The 17909-nt window shown below is 42.5% G+C and overlaps 11 protein-coding genes and 1 long non-coding RNA gene across 14 annotated transcripts; 6 read left to right on the top strand and 6 right to left on the bottom strand.

Moving 5' to 3' along the window:
• Positions 1 to 134: 134 nt before the first annotated feature.
• LOC117150991 (accessory gland protein Acp29AB) lies at positions 135 to 1086 on the top strand. The gene is given in 2 exon segments (XM_033318195.1): positions 135 to 462; positions 465 to 1086. Coding segments are annotated over 2 exon segments (873 nt in total). The 5' UTR covers positions 135 to 167; the 3' UTR covers positions 1043 to 1086.
• Positions 1087 to 1099: 13 nt separating this feature from the next.
• LOC117150984 (glycerophosphocholine phosphodiesterase GPCPD1) lies at positions 1100 to 4505 on the bottom strand. 2 transcript variants are annotated; one of them, XM_033318181.1, is made up of 5 exons: positions 4124 to 4505; positions 3413 to 3812; positions 1800 to 3257; positions 1601 to 1747; positions 1100 to 1519 (listed from the first exon to the last, which is right to left on the bottom strand). In XM_033318181.1, exons 2-5 carry the CDS (start codon positions 3809 to 3811, stop codon positions 1400 to 1402), a joined length of 2124 nt encoding a protein of 707 aa, XP_033174072.1. In that variant the 5' UTR covers position 3812; positions 4124 to 4505; the 3' UTR covers positions 1100 to 1399. The 2 variants fall into 2 exon arrangements, with proteins under 2 accessions (XP_033174072.1, XP_033174073.1); XM_033318182.1 differs by lacking the exon at positions 4124 to 4505 and having other exon boundaries at positions 3321 to 3494.
• Positions 4506 to 4839: 334 nt separating this feature from the next.
• Positions 4840 to 5319, top strand: LOC117151016. The gene has a single exon (XM_033318222.1). The coding sequence runs from the start codon at positions 5076 to 5078 to the stop codon at positions 5259 to 5261; it is 186 nt and encodes a 61-aa protein (XP_033174113.1). The 5' UTR covers positions 4840 to 5075; the 3' UTR covers positions 5262 to 5319.
• Positions 5320 to 5541: 222 nt separating this feature from the next.
• Positions 5542 to 10501, top strand: LOC117150981 (chromosome transmission fidelity protein 18 homolog). 2 transcript variants are annotated; one of them, XM_033318174.1, is made up of 13 exons: positions 5542 to 5623; positions 5995 to 6877; positions 6933 to 7512; positions 7569 to 7797; positions 7855 to 7971; positions 8028 to 8130; positions 8189 to 8328; positions 8393 to 8627; positions 8932 to 9107; positions 9167 to 9300; positions 9364 to 9584; positions 10009 to 10072; positions 10135 to 10501. In XM_033318174.1, the coding sequence occupies exons 2-13, from the start codon at positions 5996 to 5998 to the stop codon at positions 10233 to 10235; spliced, it is 2982 nt and encodes a 993-aa protein (XP_033174065.1). In that variant the 5' UTR covers positions 5542 to 5623; position 5995; the 3' UTR covers positions 10236 to 10501. The 2 variants fall into 2 exon arrangements, with proteins under 2 accessions (XP_033174065.1, XP_033174064.1); XM_033318173.1 differs by lacking the exon at positions 5542 to 5623 and having other exon boundaries at positions 5901 to 6877.
• A 15-nt stretch (positions 10502 to 10516) lies between these two features.
• Positions 10517 to 11040, top strand: LOC117150998. Its single transcript, XM_033318203.1, has 2 exons — positions 10517 to 10667; positions 10796 to 11040. The coding sequence occupies exons 1-2, from the start codon at positions 10550 to 10552 to the stop codon at positions 11005 to 11007; spliced, it is 330 nt and encodes a 109-aa protein (XP_033174094.1). The 5' UTR covers positions 10517 to 10549; the 3' UTR covers positions 11008 to 11040.
• A 1011-nt stretch (positions 11041 to 12051) lies between these two features.
• On the top strand, positions 12052 to 13365 carry LOC117151000. Its single transcript, XM_033318206.1, has 2 exons — positions 12052 to 12671; positions 12913 to 13365. The coding sequence occupies exons 1-2, from the start codon at positions 12578 to 12580 to the stop codon at positions 13125 to 13127; spliced, it is 309 nt and encodes a 102-aa protein (XP_033174097.1). The 5' UTR covers positions 12052 to 12577; the 3' UTR covers positions 13128 to 13365.
• Positions 13366 to 13382: 17 nt separating this feature from the next.
• Positions 13383 to 13862, bottom strand: LOC117151005 (chymotrypsin inhibitor SCI-III). The gene is made up of 2 exons (XM_033318211.1): positions 13677 to 13862; positions 13383 to 13623 (listed from the first exon to the last, which is right to left on the bottom strand). Exons 1-2 carry the CDS (start codon positions 13756 to 13758, stop codon positions 13451 to 13453), a joined length of 255 nt encoding a protein of 84 aa, XP_033174102.1. The 5' UTR covers positions 13759 to 13862; the 3' UTR covers positions 13383 to 13450.
• A 1088-nt stretch (positions 13863 to 14950) lies between these two features.
• Positions 14951 to 15550, top strand: LOC117151017. The gene is made up of 2 exons (XR_004460800.1): positions 14951 to 15143; positions 15201 to 15550. It is a non-coding gene; the product is annotated as an uncharacterized LOC117151017 (long non-coding RNA).
• A 150-nt stretch (positions 15551 to 15700) lies between these two features.
• Positions 15701 to 16105, bottom strand: LOC117151009. The gene is made up of 2 exons (XM_033318216.1): positions 15956 to 16105; positions 15701 to 15906 (listed from the first exon to the last, which is right to left on the bottom strand). Exons 1-2 carry the CDS (start codon positions 16020 to 16022, stop codon positions 15725 to 15727), a joined length of 249 nt encoding a protein of 82 aa, XP_033174107.1. The 5' UTR covers positions 16023 to 16105; the 3' UTR covers positions 15701 to 15724.
• Positions 16106 to 16212: 107 nt separating this feature from the next.
• Positions 16213 to 16671, bottom strand: LOC117150999. The gene is made up of 2 exons (XM_033318204.1): positions 16516 to 16671; positions 16213 to 16459 (listed from the first exon to the last, which is right to left on the bottom strand). Exons 1-2 carry the CDS (start codon positions 16625 to 16627, stop codon positions 16260 to 16262), a joined length of 312 nt encoding a protein of 103 aa, XP_033174095.1. The 5' UTR covers positions 16628 to 16671; the 3' UTR covers positions 16213 to 16259.
• Positions 16672 to 16743: 72 nt separating this feature from the next.
• Positions 16744 to 17160, bottom strand: LOC117151014 (kunitz-type serine protease inhibitor conotoxin Cal9.1d). The gene is made up of 2 exons (XM_033318220.1): positions 17061 to 17160; positions 16744 to 16997 (listed from the first exon to the last, which is right to left on the bottom strand). Exons 1-2 carry the CDS (start codon positions 17116 to 17118, stop codon positions 16834 to 16836), a joined length of 222 nt encoding a protein of 73 aa, XP_033174111.1. The 5' UTR covers positions 17119 to 17160; the 3' UTR covers positions 16744 to 16833.
• Positions 17161 to 17535: 375 nt separating this feature from the next.
• Positions 17536 to 17883, bottom strand: LOC117151004 (male accessory gland serine protease inhibitor). The gene is made up of 2 exons (XM_033318210.1): positions 17799 to 17883; positions 17536 to 17738 (listed from the first exon to the last, which is right to left on the bottom strand). The coding sequence occupies exons 1-2, from the start codon at positions 17860 to 17862 to the stop codon at positions 17539 to 17541; spliced, it is 264 nt and encodes an 87-aa protein (XP_033174101.1). The 5' UTR covers positions 17863 to 17883; the 3' UTR covers positions 17536 to 17538.
• Positions 17884 to 17909: the final 26 nt, after the last annotated feature.

Here is a 17909-nt window from a genome sequence, read left to right as displayed (position 1 = left end):
AAGTAAGGCTATCTGGGATCAAGTTTTTTAAATAGAATTACAAGACTGAAGAAAATAAAGCAATCAAGTAATTGATAAGCGCCTATTGAAACGTATAAAAGCAGTGCATTTATGTACTACTACTAACATGGTGATATAAAACGCACCTAAACGTTATAAATAAAATCATGTTGAGATTGTCAGCCGTAATTCTGAACGTACTTCTTGTTAGCCATGGATCTTCGGCAGGAACCGCTACAATTGAAAGTCAGCCAAGGGACATGAAAGCTCAATGCAACGGATATTGCTTCTCGACCCTGAGGCCAGTTATGCAGTATGTTGCTATCCACCAGGACAAATGGAATACTTGTACGGAAATCATAGCGAACGAAACCCTCAAGGATCAGAACCAGTTGAGTGTCCAGCTGGATGCCTTAAAAGCAGACGTTTCCAACATATAGGCATCGCAGCTATCATCCTTTGATAGCTGGACAGGATAAAGCGAGAGCAGTCAGCCATGCAGGAATCTTTGAAGACCATGAATCGGGATCTTACAGGGAAACTGGACAGAACGAAGTCGCAGCTTGAGGCGATCAAAAGTACAATGGAATCTATGAAGGCCCAAATGGACGCCTATCTCTCAGCCATAAATGAAGTTCAATCTACTTTGGATAAGAAATGCCTACAGCCAGGATTTGAGAAGATAGGCGATAGATATTTCCACATCGAAAAAGATGTTGAGCTAAATTGACTGGATGCTCAGGCCAGCTGTCGTCGAATGGGAGGTCACCTAGCCTCTATAAAAAATAAACAGGAGTTTGATGCAATCGTAGAAAAGCTCGATAGTTCGAAGAAATACTTCCTGGGCATCAACGATCGCACAAAAATCGGTGACTTTGTCTCTGCAGTCTCCGGAAAACGTTGTTTGTATCTCAAGTGGAGTCCTGGTGAGCCCGATCACTCTAACGACCGAGAGCGATGCGTTTCAATCGTGCGAAGACACATGTATGTGAGCAATTGTACTTATCAAAAAAGATTCATATGCCAGTTAGATGCCAGTTAAAAGAAAATCAAATCATTGTGCATTTTGAATGCTTCGAAAATAAAACAAACACATTCCATTGTTTTTAAAAGTTGTATTTTTTAAGATTGCTGGGAACGTAAGTACTGAAGTACAGAGCAGTTTTTTTGAAATAGGAAACCATAAAGAGACACTTAAAGGTTCCTAATTTGGTCGGACAGATTTTAAGTAACTTGTAATAAGCCTATTTATAAAAATCAAATGCAATTAGCTAAGTGGCGAAATGGAGAAATGATAATGGCAGATTTCGTAATCTGATGAGTTTTGGTCCTAGCCAGGCGGTTATTTTCGTACATAAAGATGAGTATAAAATAGTCGAGCAGTTCCGATATTCAGATTCTATGCCTGCTGCTCCTCGTTTCCGTCGGCAGAGGTGTGCCACACATGCCCCATTTCCAGGGCCTGCAACTTGAGCAGTTCCTTTTGGCTGTCCTTGGCCTGAAGGTGGAACACACTTTGCTGGGGGTAGATACAAGTAAACGGATTAAAAAGATAATGATGATATTAATGCTTTGTTGGGCAATGAATTCAAGGACTCACCTTGACCTCCTTGGTGGTCAGGACATCCATTTTGTCGTAGATGATGGCGTGCAGGCCGAGTTCCTTCAACAGCTTGATGGTATCCTTGGAGTTGTTGTCGTCGCCCCAGCAAAACAGCACCAATCCACGCTCCTTGGCCAGATTCACCTAAAAGCGTCCGTAGCTGAATGATTCACGATTCGAGAGTGGATCATGTTACCTGACTGGGATCTCGCAGCAGGTCCTCCGTGTGTGCCACAACACCCAGGAACTCCATGGCCACCGCGTGCCACACGGCCAGCTCCATGGAGTTGCCCCTGGGGTCCATATACTTCTGGTATTTCGTCGTCCTGCCGAGAGTTAGGAACATGACAGGGTATCGATTTTGCTTGAATCTCAGAATGGTGCAGATATCCGGATCGAAACAACTGAGTACTATCCTGCGATTCCCTGCCTTTCGTAGGATGACATCCAATATGCAATCGATATAGAGATTTCTGTCCACCACATGCTCGAATTCCTCCTCCATTTTGCCGTCCTCTAGCCTCTGAGACCACTTAATTTCTATGTTGAAACCCACATGGACATCTAGGGCATCCAGGACGTCGCATAGCTGCGGAAACGGCTGGTGCTCTAAACAATCATCGTTGTGAAACGAACGCGTCTCCCTGGACAGACCCTCAGCAATGTGATAGACTTTCAATTTCTTCAACTGCTCCAGGGACAACTCCCTCATCGGTAGAGCGAGGAAATCGTGCTCCTGCATGCTGCACTTGGACTTTAGTGAAACATAGATCATGAAGTCGTGATACACCACCGGCACCAGATCCTTGCTAAGTTGGACATCGAACTCCACCATATCGGCACCATGCTCTGCGGCATTCTTCAAAGAAGTAATGGTGTTCTCCCGAATCACAGCGTCCTTGGCCTTGAAGCTGGTTCCGGAACCACGATGGCCCACATCCAGTCCCGTCCACTTGTTGTTCCAGTATCGGGCATAGCTGACACTCATGTCCATCAGAGCACACAGCGAAGAGGGCTTCACGATAAGATAACCAAGACGCATCATTCCCAGAGGTCGATGGCCCTTGGCACAGGTTATGGGCAGCTCCAAGTTGCCTTCAGAACGCTTAAAAAGGTTGGGCAGCACATAATGATAGCCCAAGTGGTTCGGTGGACCATCTTCCCTGGCCACCCGGGAGCTGTAGCTGTACAAATCAATCAGGTAGGCCGTGTTCTCGAAGTCTCCAACGGTCAGGTGGAATATAACCAAATCGGTGGGTCCACAGCCGGTGCCGAACTGCTCTTGACTTCTGATCTCGCACTCGTCGGCACTCAAGGTGACGACCTCGCTAAAGGCAAAGGCTGTGGAGGATTCACCTCCGTTCTCCTTGGTATCATGGGTGTCGTTCGACAAGGAATCCTCCATGGGAGATGAGGGCAGCATGGTATCACAGCCGGCACTGGGGATACTCAGGTTCATGGGCGTCACTTTGACCTGAATATGCCTTCGTTTCATGCGCTGCTTAAACGTGAACGGAGCATAAAAGAACTTCAGCTGCACAAGGGTCTCCTTGGTCAGCCAGCCCCGATCCACCTTCTCCTGGCCATTGAACGAGCCAAATATGTCACTCTGATTCTTGGCAGGCTGCTCATCCAGTTCCTTGACTATTCTGGGCTGTAAGGAAAGGAAATCTCTTAGCATTGTTATTGGACAAGCCCCAAACCTTGAATCCCATACGAGTGCATACAAATCAAATCCGATCCCAGGTCCAGCTGGATTTTTGGACTCTACTCGTATAGGGTCGGTCAGTACATAATGAATTGGTAAACCTGTAATTGCGTTTCCCAACGGCGGACAATCAGCTGCTCCGTGCCGGGATCGACGGCACAGACCATATAGCGATATTCCGTGTCACAATGACGCGGAATATAGATCTCTCCTGTCCACAGATTGCTATACTCATCGTTCTCTTCATTTTTCGACAAAATAGTCGCTCCCGAGTGCTGCCAGTTGCCAAGCGCCTCGCAATTACCCACTATGGCCAACTGCTCGTTTGACGCCAGATCCTGGTTCATCAGCACTCGAAAGGTCCACAGTCTGTTGGTGGTAATGTCGCCAAAGATCCGGCGGGACTCCAATCGACTGCCGTTTTCCGAGGACGCAGGACAGGATGATGGCGCAGCCATCGCATCCTCATCGCCGTCATGTGAGGCCAGCCAGTTGTGCATTCTGTGGGGATGGATAATTAGTAATATCTATATATATTATTACAATAGTAATTACTAAAAAAAAAGTTGAAACTCAGTATAATTGTATTGTATTGCATGCGCACAAGTTATTTATGCCAACTCTCTCTTTTTCGAGTACTGTGCTCCTTAGCGTATACGCACTGTACTTCAATTATTTTCAGCTGCGGTCACAAGTTGTTTATTGTATTGTAATTCGAAGATATTAACACAACATTAATTTCTCTTGCAGTCCGATTGTTTTTGGTTTCCCTTATCAGTAGATGACGTAAATAAATAACTTGTATCACTTACTTTGCGTGGTTGTGTGCTGAAATAGAAGAATAAACCGAAATCGCTTTGTTTGGACTTGATTTCTCGCTCTCCTCCACTTTCTCTCTCCTTGATTTTCCTAGATTTTCTGTGATATTCCTACGCGTGCACGAAACTATAACAAATGTGTGCAAACTGAGGAGGGGAGTCGGCCGATTTTTTGGTCATAGCAGCTGTTCTTGTTTTTGCTCACGGATTTCTGCTAACAACACACGATGTTTTTCACTTTTCGTGGCGGGTTATAGAGTTATAATGTGGATATAACTTTATATTATCTGAACGATTTCAGCGCCGCAGGGGCTTCCGATCCGCCTGAAACTGTGAGTTGCATTATTTTGTTATCTATATATCCACCAACCGATTCTAGCGAGGGATGTGAAAAGTATTTGAATATCAACATATCGATAGGTTTTTAATGAAGTAAATATTTTCACAATGCTAAATGCTTAAAACACTTAAAAATAGCTTTCTTAGATATATACTACACAACATTCACGTATTTACAAGCACTTAAAATAAAAGTTTTATATTTAAGATTTGAGCGCATTTTCACAGGTTGGCAACGCGAACAGCTGATTTGTAGGGTGACCGTTTTCTGCAACAGTGTATCTCAGAATATTCGAAAAGTATCTCAGCAATTTAGGCAAAGTATCTAAACTTTCAGTTACTACTAAATAAAAAGTTTGTTGGTTGTTTACCTAACTCAAGACATTATTTCAGATATTTATTTAATAAAACCGTAGTTTATGATTATAAAATTAACTTGGACTTTATATTATGTCCCTCCCACTCGAATGCAGTTTGATAAAAATGAGTCAATGTGTTCGGATCTGCCTGCTTCCCAGTAGCCTGCAGTATGCAGTAGTTCTCATTCGATCGCAGAAGCTGATCGTGATAAGAGGTATTCAATTAAAATTTTTTTATCGAACACACCATGGAAGGGGGCAAAGCAATTTTGCATAGTTCTGATCTAACATTCGAATATATATACGACGACGAAAAACACGTTTCATACATGCCGGACTCCAAATTAAGTGTAGGTCTTCTAGATCCGGAAACTTGCATCAAGTGTCCGCGGTGTCATAAGTCCATTTTGTCCACCAAAGTTCTAAAAAGCTAGTGACGAATGCAAATAACCTTCAACATACATACATTATCTATTACTAAACTTCAATACTGATCTTCAATATATACTCAAATAAACATATTTTAAACAAGGAATGCAACTGCTCTTCAGGTGAATCATTTTCGGATTCACTTTCATTTTGGCGGGAAAGTACATATCACGTCATCAAAATCGGGACGGTGCTGCCACCTTGCTCTCGCTTTCGCATTAGAGATAATGGCGAGCCACTTGGCTTTTGAATTAAGGAAAGAAAGAATACTACAAAGAATACTCATTTTCGGATTCCCTTCCATTTTGGCGGACAGACTTTATCAGTAAGCAAAGTGTCGTCTGCGCAAGAAGAAGAAACGAGAAAGGTAAACAAGTCACTGAAAAACAGCTGTTTGGAAAATGTGGGTGCCATGGTAGAAAGCTGTAGAGTGCCAGCAGGAGCGATGGTTACCAAATGCCTGTACAAATTTAAATATCAAAACTACTTAAGTAGTATATATATAGTAGTATAAGTACATTTACATTCAATGCATTTACAAAAGAAATAAATAAAATAATTGAAGCTAGCAAATCAATCAGCTTGTGACAGCCATCACTTTGGCAACGATAGTTGGCAACTCTGCCATCGAACAGCTGTTAATGTTTGCCATTTTGGCGCGAAAATACCAGTGCAACAATTTGTTTATATATAATAGGATTTCAATCAATTGTTTGTTGGACTCTCGTTTGCAACCAGTATGGATCAGTACCCGGACGAAAACGAGGAGTTTGAGCTGCAATACCAAGACGAACTAGAGCTGCTGGAGGACTTGCCGGACGAGTTTAACGCGTACGATGGACCGAGCACATCCAAACAGGCGGCTGAAAAGCAAAAGGAAAACAGAGCTCCTGTAGCGGCACTAAAAGATAGCACCCGGCTTGGAAACTCCACACTGGGATCGCCCCAGCTCTCGCAGATTACCTTTGGAACTAGCCAGTTGGTTGGGGAAGATGAGGCAGAAGGAACTTCAGCTGGAGGCCAGGTCAATCGGCGCCTTTTTGGAACGCCCAAAGGTCCACCGGTGGGCAGAGGCTGCTCCACACCCTTCCAGCGCATGCCCGCCATCCAGGAGCTGGAAAATACACAACTAACAAGCCGCTCCTTTGGCCTAGAAAAAGAAAATCCAGCAGCTTATCAGCTCCAGGAAGTGGGTCTCAAAAATGTCAATAAGCGCCGCCTGGAACGCGATCTTTTCGGGGACATAGATGACCTTTTTCACGAGTCCTACGAAGATCCCATGGTGAAGAAAGCCCGAACCGAGGAGCAACGAGATCACGAAGCCATCGAAAGGATCCTCGAGCTGCGGCGCAAAATGCGAGAGTCCAGCAAAACTCTGCGAAAGGACGACGTTAGTCGCCTGAAGGCACTGCACGACTTCAAGATGAGAAACCTATCGTATGAGATCCCAAACTGGCCCTTCCAGGCCATTCAGCGCAGTGATCTCGAGCGGATCTACGTAAGATTCCACTCCGAGGACTATGAGCGAAGGCAATTGGATCTGATCAGTGCCAGGGGCGAGGTGGTGGGCAGTCTTTTGGGTGAGGACAAGGAGAAGATTTGGCAGGAAGCCGGCGAAATAGTAAGTATCAGGTGATGTCATCAAAACCAAGTAATACTGTCATTTCCCCCTGCAGGTTTTGAGTCGCGCTACAGCCGCAGAAGACGCAGATGAAACCCTCGTAAATAGCAACGCCAATTCAGAGCCCGGACGCCTTTGGGTGGACAAGTACAAGCCAAGGAAATACATCGACCTGCTCTCCGATGAAATGACCAACAGAAGCCTGCTCTACTGGCTGAAAATGTGGGACAAAGTGGTCTTTGGCAAAGCCTTCCACAGCAAACGGGAACAGGAGGCGGTGACTGGAGAGGGCGGCACTGCTGGCGGAGCTGCCAACCATCTGAATAGCTTCAATAAGCGCACGGGCAAATTCGAATCCAATGGCGGCTGGCGGCAGCGCAAATCTCGCCAAGCTCTCAACACAAATGTGGATGCCTTGGGCAGACCCATGCAGAAGGTGGCGCTGCTATGTGGACCTCCAGGTCTGGGGAAAACCACACTGGCGCACACGATCGCCCGACATGCTGGTTATAATGTCCGGGAGATCAACGCCTCCGATGATCGCAGTCCAGAGGCATTCAAACTGGCTTTGGAGAATGGCACTCAAATGTCTTCGGTTCTGAATGAAGACAAACGGCCCAATTGCATAGTTCTCGGTGAGCAAATATCTTTTGAAATTGTAAAGCTATATACTTAACTAATATTTCCCTAGATGAAATCGATGGCGCTCCTCGTCAATCTATTGATTATCTGGTCAAGTTCATCAGCGATGCTGTTTACACCAAAGTTAAAGCCAAGGGCGCCAAAGCAGAGCACAACGTCTTGAAGCGACCCATTATCTGCATTTGCAACGATGTCTACGATCCCGCCTTGCGTCCTTTAAGGCAGGTGGCCTTCGTGGTCACGTTTCCGCCCATCGATGCAGCACGTCTGGCAGAAAGGCAATACCTTTTGTTTATATTTAAAATATAGTATATGTGCTGAAGGCTTACTTTCAGATTAGTTAAGATTGCTTACAAAGAGCAGCTAAAGACGGACTTTGGTTCACTTATCGCGCTAGCTGAGAAATCCGGAAACGATGTGAGGAGCTGTATATCATCCATGCAGTTTTTTAAGTGAGTAATTACCAAATATTTACTCATTACTATACTAACGATAATTGAATTTGTAGTGCTCAAAAGCATAGTCTTACTCTGCAAGATGTACTGAACAACAATCTGGGACAAAAGGACAGACATCAAGGTCTGTTCGCCGTGTGGGATGCTATTTTTCGGGTGCGCTTTTGTGAGTTGCGTGTTTGTGGGGGCTATTTAATGTTATTTCTGTTTTCAGATACAACGTCCGCGGAAAACCTTGCAGACAGACGCCAATAAGGTCGATGAGCCCGCCCAGGTCACCATGACAAACACGTCTGTGACAACACGAGTTCGAAATGTACTGGAGGTGGTCCACTCCAGTGGGGATTATGAAAGGTAATCGCACGTTAACTTATATAAAAATAGTATAATGATAAATTTATTTTCCTTTGCTTTTTAGACTAACGCAAGGCGTGTATGAGAACTACCTGCAACAGAAGATGCCCGATCCAAACTTTACGGGCGTGTGCGAAGCCCTAAAATGGTTTTGCTTCACAGATACAGTGCAGCATCAGATCAGCAGACAACAGAACTACACTGTGTACCCGTACCTGCAGTACGGTTTCGTCGCTTGGCATTTGCTGTTTGCCACACTGGCCTGGCCGAAAATCGCATTTCCCACGCGTGGCTTTGAGGTGAGCTTCTGAAAGAAAAAGAAACGAAACGATGACGATGAGGAGATGATGGCCCCGGGCCACATTATTTCTTTTCATCGCAGAGAGACTGCGTCTTTGAGGCAGGCTCATGATTTATGCAGGCGTCATTAGCCGGGGCAAACATCCCCGGCCAAGCCCTGTGGAAAGTGCATAATCAACACAATCAAGCCATGTAATTTCTTGTCCATTATGTGCCTCAAATGCAATCACAAGATTAATGAGACTCCTGCATAGATTTCGCACTGTTTGCTCAAGGACCAACCCTTTTTTTGTATCCTTGCAGTTCCAGCAGAAGAGCACCAACCAGAGAAACATCTTTCAGGCCCTCTGCAAAGGTGTCACCACCTCTGCGCTGGGTGTGGGTCAGGGCGGAACTCTGCTCCTCGATACGGTGCCGCTGCTTAAGAGGATTCTATCGCCGCAACTGCGCTCCGTGGCGGTGCAGTTGCTATCGCCAAAGTGAGTACATCCGGATTAACTTGGAACATTCCTATAAGTGCATATTTAATTGACCTCAGGGAGCAGCAGGACTTGCGTCACACCATCGAGGTGATGGTTGATCTCGGCCTAACCTTTGTGCAGGTCAAGTCCCAGGAAGGACACTACGTCTTTCAAACCGAACCGGATCTCGATGCACTCAGTGCTTTTCCAGGTGCGTCTTGGGGAAGGGATGCAAAGCCTTCTTTAAGCTAAATTCGTTTCAATTTATCCTCAGGTTACACAGGTCTGACGCTTCCCTACTTTAGTCGCCAGTTGATAGCCCGCGAGGTGGACTTGGAACGGATACGACGGGCTGCCCCCAAGGGCGGTGCACCCTCAGCTCCAGCCGCAAAAAAGAAGACATCAGGAGCTGCAAAGCAGCTACCCAATCATTTGCAAACATTGAAGCCGAAACCAATTTCGGCCTCTAATATGCACAGTGCACCCAAGCAGCAGGTGAATCTATAAGCATTTGCATGCCTTGCATTTACTTAGCAGCAATTTACTTGCAAATTCTCGCCACTTTCAAAAGAAGTGCGCATATGCTTGGGTCAAACCTGAGTTCACGTTCCTTCCTCCTTCAAAAGGTTTTCCTTTGCTGTTTAAGCCGAAGCTTTTTCCTCGTGGCAAATCCTTGCAAAGCTAATAACCCATAAGGGGATTCCAGCGGTATTGTCATTGGAGTCGTAATGTGGGATCAGCACAAACGAACATTTATTGCTCGTCTTAAGCGAATGCGACTGGGAAAGCTACATTATGGTTTACTTCATGAGGGCTCTTACTTTCAGACTCTCTCTCTTTTGTCCAGAAAAATCTCGTTCAATTACCTTAAGTTTTTTTTGAATATTTCAAATAGCGTTTGGATTACTTTTCCTTTCAGCTCACTAAGGACTTTTTTGGCCGCATTACTCACAAATCGACTTCGACAAACTCAGCTGAAGAATGTAAGTTACTCGAATCTCATTAATTTTGCATAATCCTTAAACATACTATTTCTTTCTTTCAGCCAAAACGGATGCAATTGTGAAGAGTCCTATTTGGTATCGCTATAAGGAGGGTTTCAACAATGCCGTCCGCAAAGATGTTCACATTCACGAACTGCTTTAACCCACTTCTATTGATTTCCCACTCAAGTCTTTTAACCTATTTATTATCTGAAATAATACACAAAAAAGCATATATTTTTTACAAGCCGGAAGTTGTATGGCAAAATGCATGGACTTCAACAGGGCATCGTTCCTTTATCTTTGATTGTTTGTGGGAAATTTACAAAGACCACTATAACTCCGCTCGTGCTGGGCTTTAATATGTATTACAAGTGATTGTAGTTGGCTGTGCTTTCCTTATCGCGGCTCTCGATGGGTTGAGCTCGGAAGTGCTCCCGATTGCCTCGCTTACTCAGTTGCCCGCCGCCAGTCCAGATGTCTCGACACAAGCCCGCGTCGGTGGTGCTAACGCTGCTGTTGGTGGTGCTGTTGGCGCTGATCCACCACCGCCGCACAGATGCCAGATTCGTGCCCGGTCCGCCTTCGATACCCAGTGAGTAGCCAGATCGACAGGGGGTGTCACAGAAGTAAAAGTTGTTACCATGCCGCAATTGATTAGCTTTCCTTTCTGCGACCCCCAAAAAAGAGTTCGTTGAACATCAATAACTATTTACTCGTTAGGTATTTGCAAAAAACCACCGCCACGTTCGGAGGGCGTTTGTGCCATTGATATCGAGGGATTCTATTACGATCCGATAACATTTGACTGCAAGATGTACAAGATCGGGGCATGCCACTTGATTCGTGGCCAGAGTTTCGGCAGTCAGCAGGATTGCATTTCCACCTGCATCCATGGGATACGCCGGAATCACGACTTTTATCTGAACGAGTAGTATAAATAAATACGTAAACAAATGTACCCATAATGAATGAGTTTGATTCGGTGAGAGTGGATCAAATGTTCGAGAGCGGCAACCGAATTACGTCGAAATGCTTAGTCTCAGCTGGATGTCAATCATCCGCCCCGTTGACCTGTGACGTAATTGTGTTTTTTCCATATGCTCGCACTATCAAAACGTGCGAATTTCTGTGATTGTGGCTCGTTTGGCACTCAAAGTTACTTTGTTGAAAATTGAAACGCCTCTTGTGATAATATATTCCTGTGCTACCCTAGAACGAAAGGAGTCTGATAGTTCTGGTCACTTTTGGAATTGTTATTTATTTTGGTGAAAATAATAATATTTTTGTATATAGGAAAATTTATAAAAAATTCTGAATCCAACGAACATTTGTCAATGCAAATTTAAACTTATTGGCCTGTGCTATCTACAAGCCCAAGTAATGTAATCGGCAAACAATGTTGCTCTTTGGCTTCACCCCATTACATCACAACAACAAATGTAATGTAGATGATTCAGATGCAGATAGATGTGGGCTATTTACTGAGGGCATAACTAGCTCGTTGCGTATACGTCACGTTGGCCTTATCAGCCTTGCACCTCTCTGCGTTCATCTTAGCCTTCTGCAACAGGCACTCGCCGGATTTAGCTGGAATTGGAGGAGAGCCAACCCTCAGTACGATCACCATCCCCCAACATCATCATCGATGATCAGACATGCAAAATCTCAGTTGGCGATGCTGACGTCTTATCAATCCAAACACACAGAGAACGATTTGTTGTTTTATTAAATAAAACAATGTGTTCTGGCAAATAATAAAAAGTATAGGTAGTTTCAATGTGAAGCGCTGAATATACGTTTTAGTGGTAGGACATAAACTTGGACTAAGAATGGGAAACGAAGTTAAAAGTTTTGTTCAGTGTACGTTTTAATTCTCTCAGCAGAATTCGAATCAGCAGCAGAGCTGCTGGCAGAGCGACTCCGATTACAAATGTGTGCCTCGGATGCCTTTTGTTCGAGGCTTCAAGTCGAGTTCGCGACTAGCCGTTTAGTCAGTGACCAAGTGTGTGGTGAACCAAATCCGCTTCTTCATCCATCCAAGAATTTTCAGAAATTCAAAACTGCGCAAAGTCCAAGAAAAGTTTCAATAGAACCCTAGAGTATTCCATATCTGCATACCGAACTGCCAACAGCTGCCACAAATACTTAGCGCATTTTTTCGACTGGGTTTTTGCACTCTAGATGAACTTTGCCGTGCGACGAGTATAAAAAACTCATAAAATCCAGCGAAATTGCAAAAAGAAAATAAATAATAAATAAATAAGAAAAGCAGACGGATCGGCCGATCATCCATATACTATAGGCTTTCAATCACTCTAGAATCGGACACATTCCGCACTGCCTCTTATATATGGCGAGCTGCTGCGCATTTGTGTTTGTCCTGAACCAGATTGACATCATCGGGGCCAGGGAGCAAAGCAGAGCTGCTCTACAGAGTTGACCAACTTGAGTCAGAGGACTCCATCGCTATCCATCCAGAGCACTTTCAAAAGTTCTGTAAAAATGGCCAACTACAGTCAGCTGAGAATCATCATTGGATTTTGTGTGATTTTGGCTGTTATGCTGGACCAACCATTCACTGCAGAGGCAGTTGTTCGTAAGTATTCAAAGATTTCTCATAATCAATGAGGAAAAATATTGAAAAATCAAAATCAAAATGGTGTTGGGTTATCTGCTTTTTGTTTTTCAACCTGTCAATGCCGAAATTCTGAGGGCAATGACTTCGGATTAACCTATCAAATACCTCTTGATTGAAACTTGGAAATTTAAATACTTGGAAACACAATATTTTTCTAAATGTAACGATAGAATTGTAATATATATAATATTTATTCCAGGAGATGCATGCCAGACGGCGCCCAATAAGAATGTGTGGCTGTGTAGCCCAACTACCCTGGGCATATTTTTCGATCCGGAGACACAACGTTGTCGCTACATGGGATGCAGTAATCGAAAGCTGTTCTTAACCCTTGAAGACTGCGAAAAGATTTGCAACAATCCGCGGCACATCAAGCGGCGCAACCAATCAAAGGCCAATGAAACATCACATTGAATGCACCAAAGGGAAAGAAAATACACTTCGTTGTTAATTGTCACGTGCCTTTTTTAGTGGAATGTAATTATTATATTTTTATTTTGGACGGTGAAATTTGTTCAACCTGAGTTGCCAACCAACCTTAATTGCAAACAAACCCAGTTGGAGCTTGAACTTTTCTAACCCTAAGATTGAATGAATATCTAGGAAGTTGCCTCAATAACACAACATAGAATATATGAAAACATAACCACCAGTTTGTAGTTTTTACCTATGTGTTTTGTTTTTAATTTCAATCGTAGTTATTGTACATTGTAACTGTGACATTTCAGTTGACATTCTCAAATATCACGGCAGTTGAACTCGCACTCAGCTTTGGTACTAAATCGATTGTCATTACCGCCACATCCGCCGTAGATGAAGGGTTCGCAGTGGCGCTTAATGGGATTGTAGGCATAGCTCTCCACGTATCCGAAGCACCGACCACTGATCATGGGCTGCAGGCACAGTTTCACTACACAGATTAAACAGATTATATAGATATCACCGATTAGTGGGTGCCATTACCTCTCTTGGAGGCCGCCCCTGAATGGTGCGGAATCAACAGGAGGAGGCCAACCAAAAGCCACTGCCAATGAGCCGGCATCATGACATCTAGACTTGGTGGTGATCGGAGGTCCCCTCGGCTACCACTTGCAGCGATACTCAACCGTCACGTTCTTGGGCCCACAACTCACTGAACCAGGCTCTCTGTGTTTACAAATGCCTTCAAATGCTCAGACCTCATACTCGTTTTTATAACACTTTTTGTTGCCAATATTCAACATTGACCAAGTTAACAAGTGGCAATGGTTTAGGCCAAAGCAAAAGTGGAATGCCCTTCATATTAGCTGTCTTATGTCTCGCGATTTTGATTTGTTAATGTATAAGTTAACCAACCTTTTAATGTTCGTACATATGAAAAATGACTCTTATGTCAGGCTGGGCGTGATAATCGAAGCTCCCCATCACATACCCTACAGTGGCTCCCATAAAAATCAACGCTCGCGGAGATGACGTAAAAAGACTGAGCAGAAGGCAAAAAAAACATGTTCCGCATTTCAATTGGCAGCTCAACAGCAACAAAAGCGGCTCTGCCAATACTTTGCAATCAACTACGACTTGGTAAGGTGTTTAGATTGACAGCGAGAAACGCGTTTTCAATTTCAATATAAGATTCGCTTTCAACTTCAACCAGTGCAACCCATTATATTAAAACAAAATAAGCCATATAATACAGATCTTTATTTTAGAGGTGCTGCCAATCAAATAAGGGAACCGATAGAAAGTCTTGCACTTGAAAATGCCCTTCTGAAATTGAGTGTCCAACTTGTTATGCATAATTCATTTGGCCAAGTAATAGATGCCGTTCTGGCGTTTCTTCCAACTGCACAAATAAGTCTCTAATTTAGTAATTAAACGCTGCTGACGACGGGGGCCAATTAACGTCCGGGGCTCAATTATTTCAGGCAAATTAAACAGCTAACTGAATTGTCGCCCCGCACATCTGACATTTTGGCCACTCAATCAGGCCCGAAATGTTCGACCCTCTCATGTGTGCTAATGAATAAATAGCACGGCAGTTTGACAGGGCCCAAACTCCTGGCATTCCTCGAGCATTGGAATTATCGTTACATCATCATCGCCGAGCGATAATTCAATTTGCACTGCGAATTAACACCTGGCATCGTTTCAGTTTCTGTTTCTGTTTCTCCTGCTGACCATCTTGGCTTGTCCAGCGTTCTGGCCCTAATGTGGCTCTAATTATCGCCCTTGCCGAGAACTTGAGTCCTTTCCCATCCTGTCAGCACACAATGCAACTTTAATGAGCCCCACAAAGTGCCACACACGCACAGAATAATGGAAAATGGACCTATTGGACATGGCCCTGACATTCGAATTTATTATGCAAATTGTTTGCAGCCATCGAGGAGTGAAATACGTTATGTATTGGTATTCAGTTTTATCAAATTCAAGATGTAATTTTTCCAAACTGTACGTCCTGTTAACCTTTTCTATGATCTTCAAATATCTATACAACTGGCTTTGCAGTCCCCAAATCGTTTGAAGAAGTTACCCCTTCCGGAGCAGTCACCAGTTATCCTTACACACCTATGCTTCCTCGGTATGTAGGCGAAACCCTTGCACTTTCCCACAAAAGAGGCCTTTATGCCACAGATGGCTATAAAACAGGAATGTTTGGGTCAAAAACGATATGGAGTATCCATATTTCATAAAACTTACGGTTTTGCGCGGTTATCAAAGCACATAAACAAAATAAAATTAGCGCCATGTAGATCGATCTCATTTTTATATATTTAATTCCGGTTTCTTTTTCCTGGCTTGATGATATTAATATTCTGAAATTGGTGTAACGATAATAAAAATAAAAACATTTGTAATATCGGTGGCTAACTAAATTGGTTCAACCTCAAAATAATTATACTATGCAGACCAAAACCAATTGCTCATAGTCGTTATGTGAATATTAATACATATTATTATAATTGTATTTCATAGTCTGTTCTTACTTTCTAATAACAAATGCATCCTTAGGGCGTGTACAAACATTTATGTTACTGAATATACTTTAAGCATGTGTATTCGCAGGATTCTTTGTCAAAGAAATAGTTGCCCCTTGCCATACACCGAAGAACAATTCGACGACATACATTTCTACGATAATCATAGGTGTATCCATGGGCCTTAACATTACAAGGTCCATAAGACCGAGGGGACTGATAGCACTTGTCCGGAGCTAAGTGAAATTAAAAAGACTGAGTAATAGTGTTATTCATAGCACTTACAATCTCTATATGCCATCACAATCCCTAAAAGGGTAAATAATAAGACAGAAACTCGAAACGATCTCATTAGCAATGAGTGAAGCAACACAAAGAAAATGGAAGCAGGTTTATATAGACTGAAAATATCTGGAAATAGGAAGTACCTTTAACTAATTGAATTAGTTTCAGGTGTTGCTAGAAAACAACTCGGTTCTGATTGCAATTTTTTCTTGAAAATATTTTCAGCTTATAATTGAATGTAATTTTAGTTCCCAAGATTGAGAGCAAGTATATATTTGTACCTTGCACATTCTAATATAAATGGCTATGTGTCTCGCTCGATGATTTCAAGGTAATATTTTGTTTTGCAAGTTGATTCGCAGGATGCTTTGTCAATGAAAAAGTTATCCCTTGCATCACATTGGCCAGAAATTCTACGGCATTTGTTTGCGGAAGCTATGTAAGTAAATCCACTTTTGATTTTTCTACACCATCCAAAGAAAGTGGCATCAAGATGGCAGACAGCTGGAGTAAAGGAATATTTTTAAAAATGATTTTAAGTGTTTTCCTTTGGAACTTACAATTTCCATATCCCATTTCGAACCCAAAAAGGGAAATTAATAAGACAAAAATATAAAACGACCTCATCTCAAAACAACGAGCTCTGATAAACTGACAGTGTTTTATAGACATATTACTATATATTACTACTGTACCGACGACTAATATAATTAGTTCTGGATATTACATACTTAAAATTTGTTTGCAAATAACGGGGGCTCCACATTAAAAACAAATCTTATTGCTTGCACATGTCTTCGCACTCCTCCTCAAAATTGAAAACAAATCTTATTGGTTGCACATGTCTTCGCACTCCTCCTCAAAATTGAAAACAAATCTTATTGCTTGCACATGTCTTCGCACTCCTCTTTTTTGCTAAAATGATTTCCATTTAGGAGGCATCCCTGCCAGAATACACAGTCGTTTTTATATTCAACATAGGAATAGAGGTCTGTCAGTTCCAGGCATGATCCTTGGACAAAAGGTTCAAGATTACAAACCGCTGAGAGAAGGTATTACATTATTAAGTGTTAATTATTAATGAATAGTTCTCATTTGGACTCACTGCCATTTATGTCCGCCGTTAAAGCTAATATTGTCCAGATCAAAATATATACTTTCATCCCCAATGTGTGTATATTTTGAATCAACGTTAAAAAACTGAGGTAAAACTACCAATATCGGGAAATAAGCTTACCTTTATCCTTTTTATAAATTACCCGAAGCTAATTAATTGGGTTTGGAATTATGTAAAATATTGGCCATGCAAATGAGAAGTTAATTGTTGTGTTTAGGATATTATGGTATGAGAAAGAATAATTATATTAAAACTACACAATTCATATCAAAAATTAAATGATTCGTTAAACATTCAGACTGCCAAAAGTTAAGAATAGCACAAAAAAGAAGGCCAGCAAAAAGTAGGCAATCTTTTTACAACACCATGAGGGTATTCCATCGCACGGCAAAGAATATCTGCTATCAAAACCTGCTAGTATTTATTATATTATAAATAAATAACAATCATAATTTTATCACATTATTCAAAGTTGCTCAACTTTATTTTTGCACAGATCTTCGCAAATTACTTTAGTTTGAAACCTATTTTCGTTGCCACCACAGCCTCCGTATGAGAACTCCAGGCATTCGTTTTGGTCTGGGTGATAGGAAAACCAATTGGAGTAGTGTGCACAGGACATAATTTTTCCAAAGCCATTAGCCGCAGGCGTAAGTTGACAGATTTCTAAATATATAATTATTTTACATTTTAGGAGTGGTATATAATGATGAAATACACACTAACCATCTGCTGATTCCCCATTAACACCAGCTAATGCAATGAATAAATACAATATATTGATAAACATCTTTTTCCCGGTAAAACTTGGTTTAGATTGAAGAACTTTCTAGTGGA

This window comes from Drosophila mauritiana, chromosome 2L (genome assembly GCF_004382145.1).
Source record: "Drosophila mauritiana strain mau12 chromosome 2L, ASM438214v1, whole genome shotgun sequence".
Classification (NCBI taxonomy): Eukaryota; Metazoa; Arthropoda; class Insecta; order Diptera; family Drosophilidae; genus Drosophila; species Drosophila mauritiana.
Note: the sequence above shows the minus strand (reverse complement) of the source record. Positions and strands in the feature narration are given on the sequence as shown.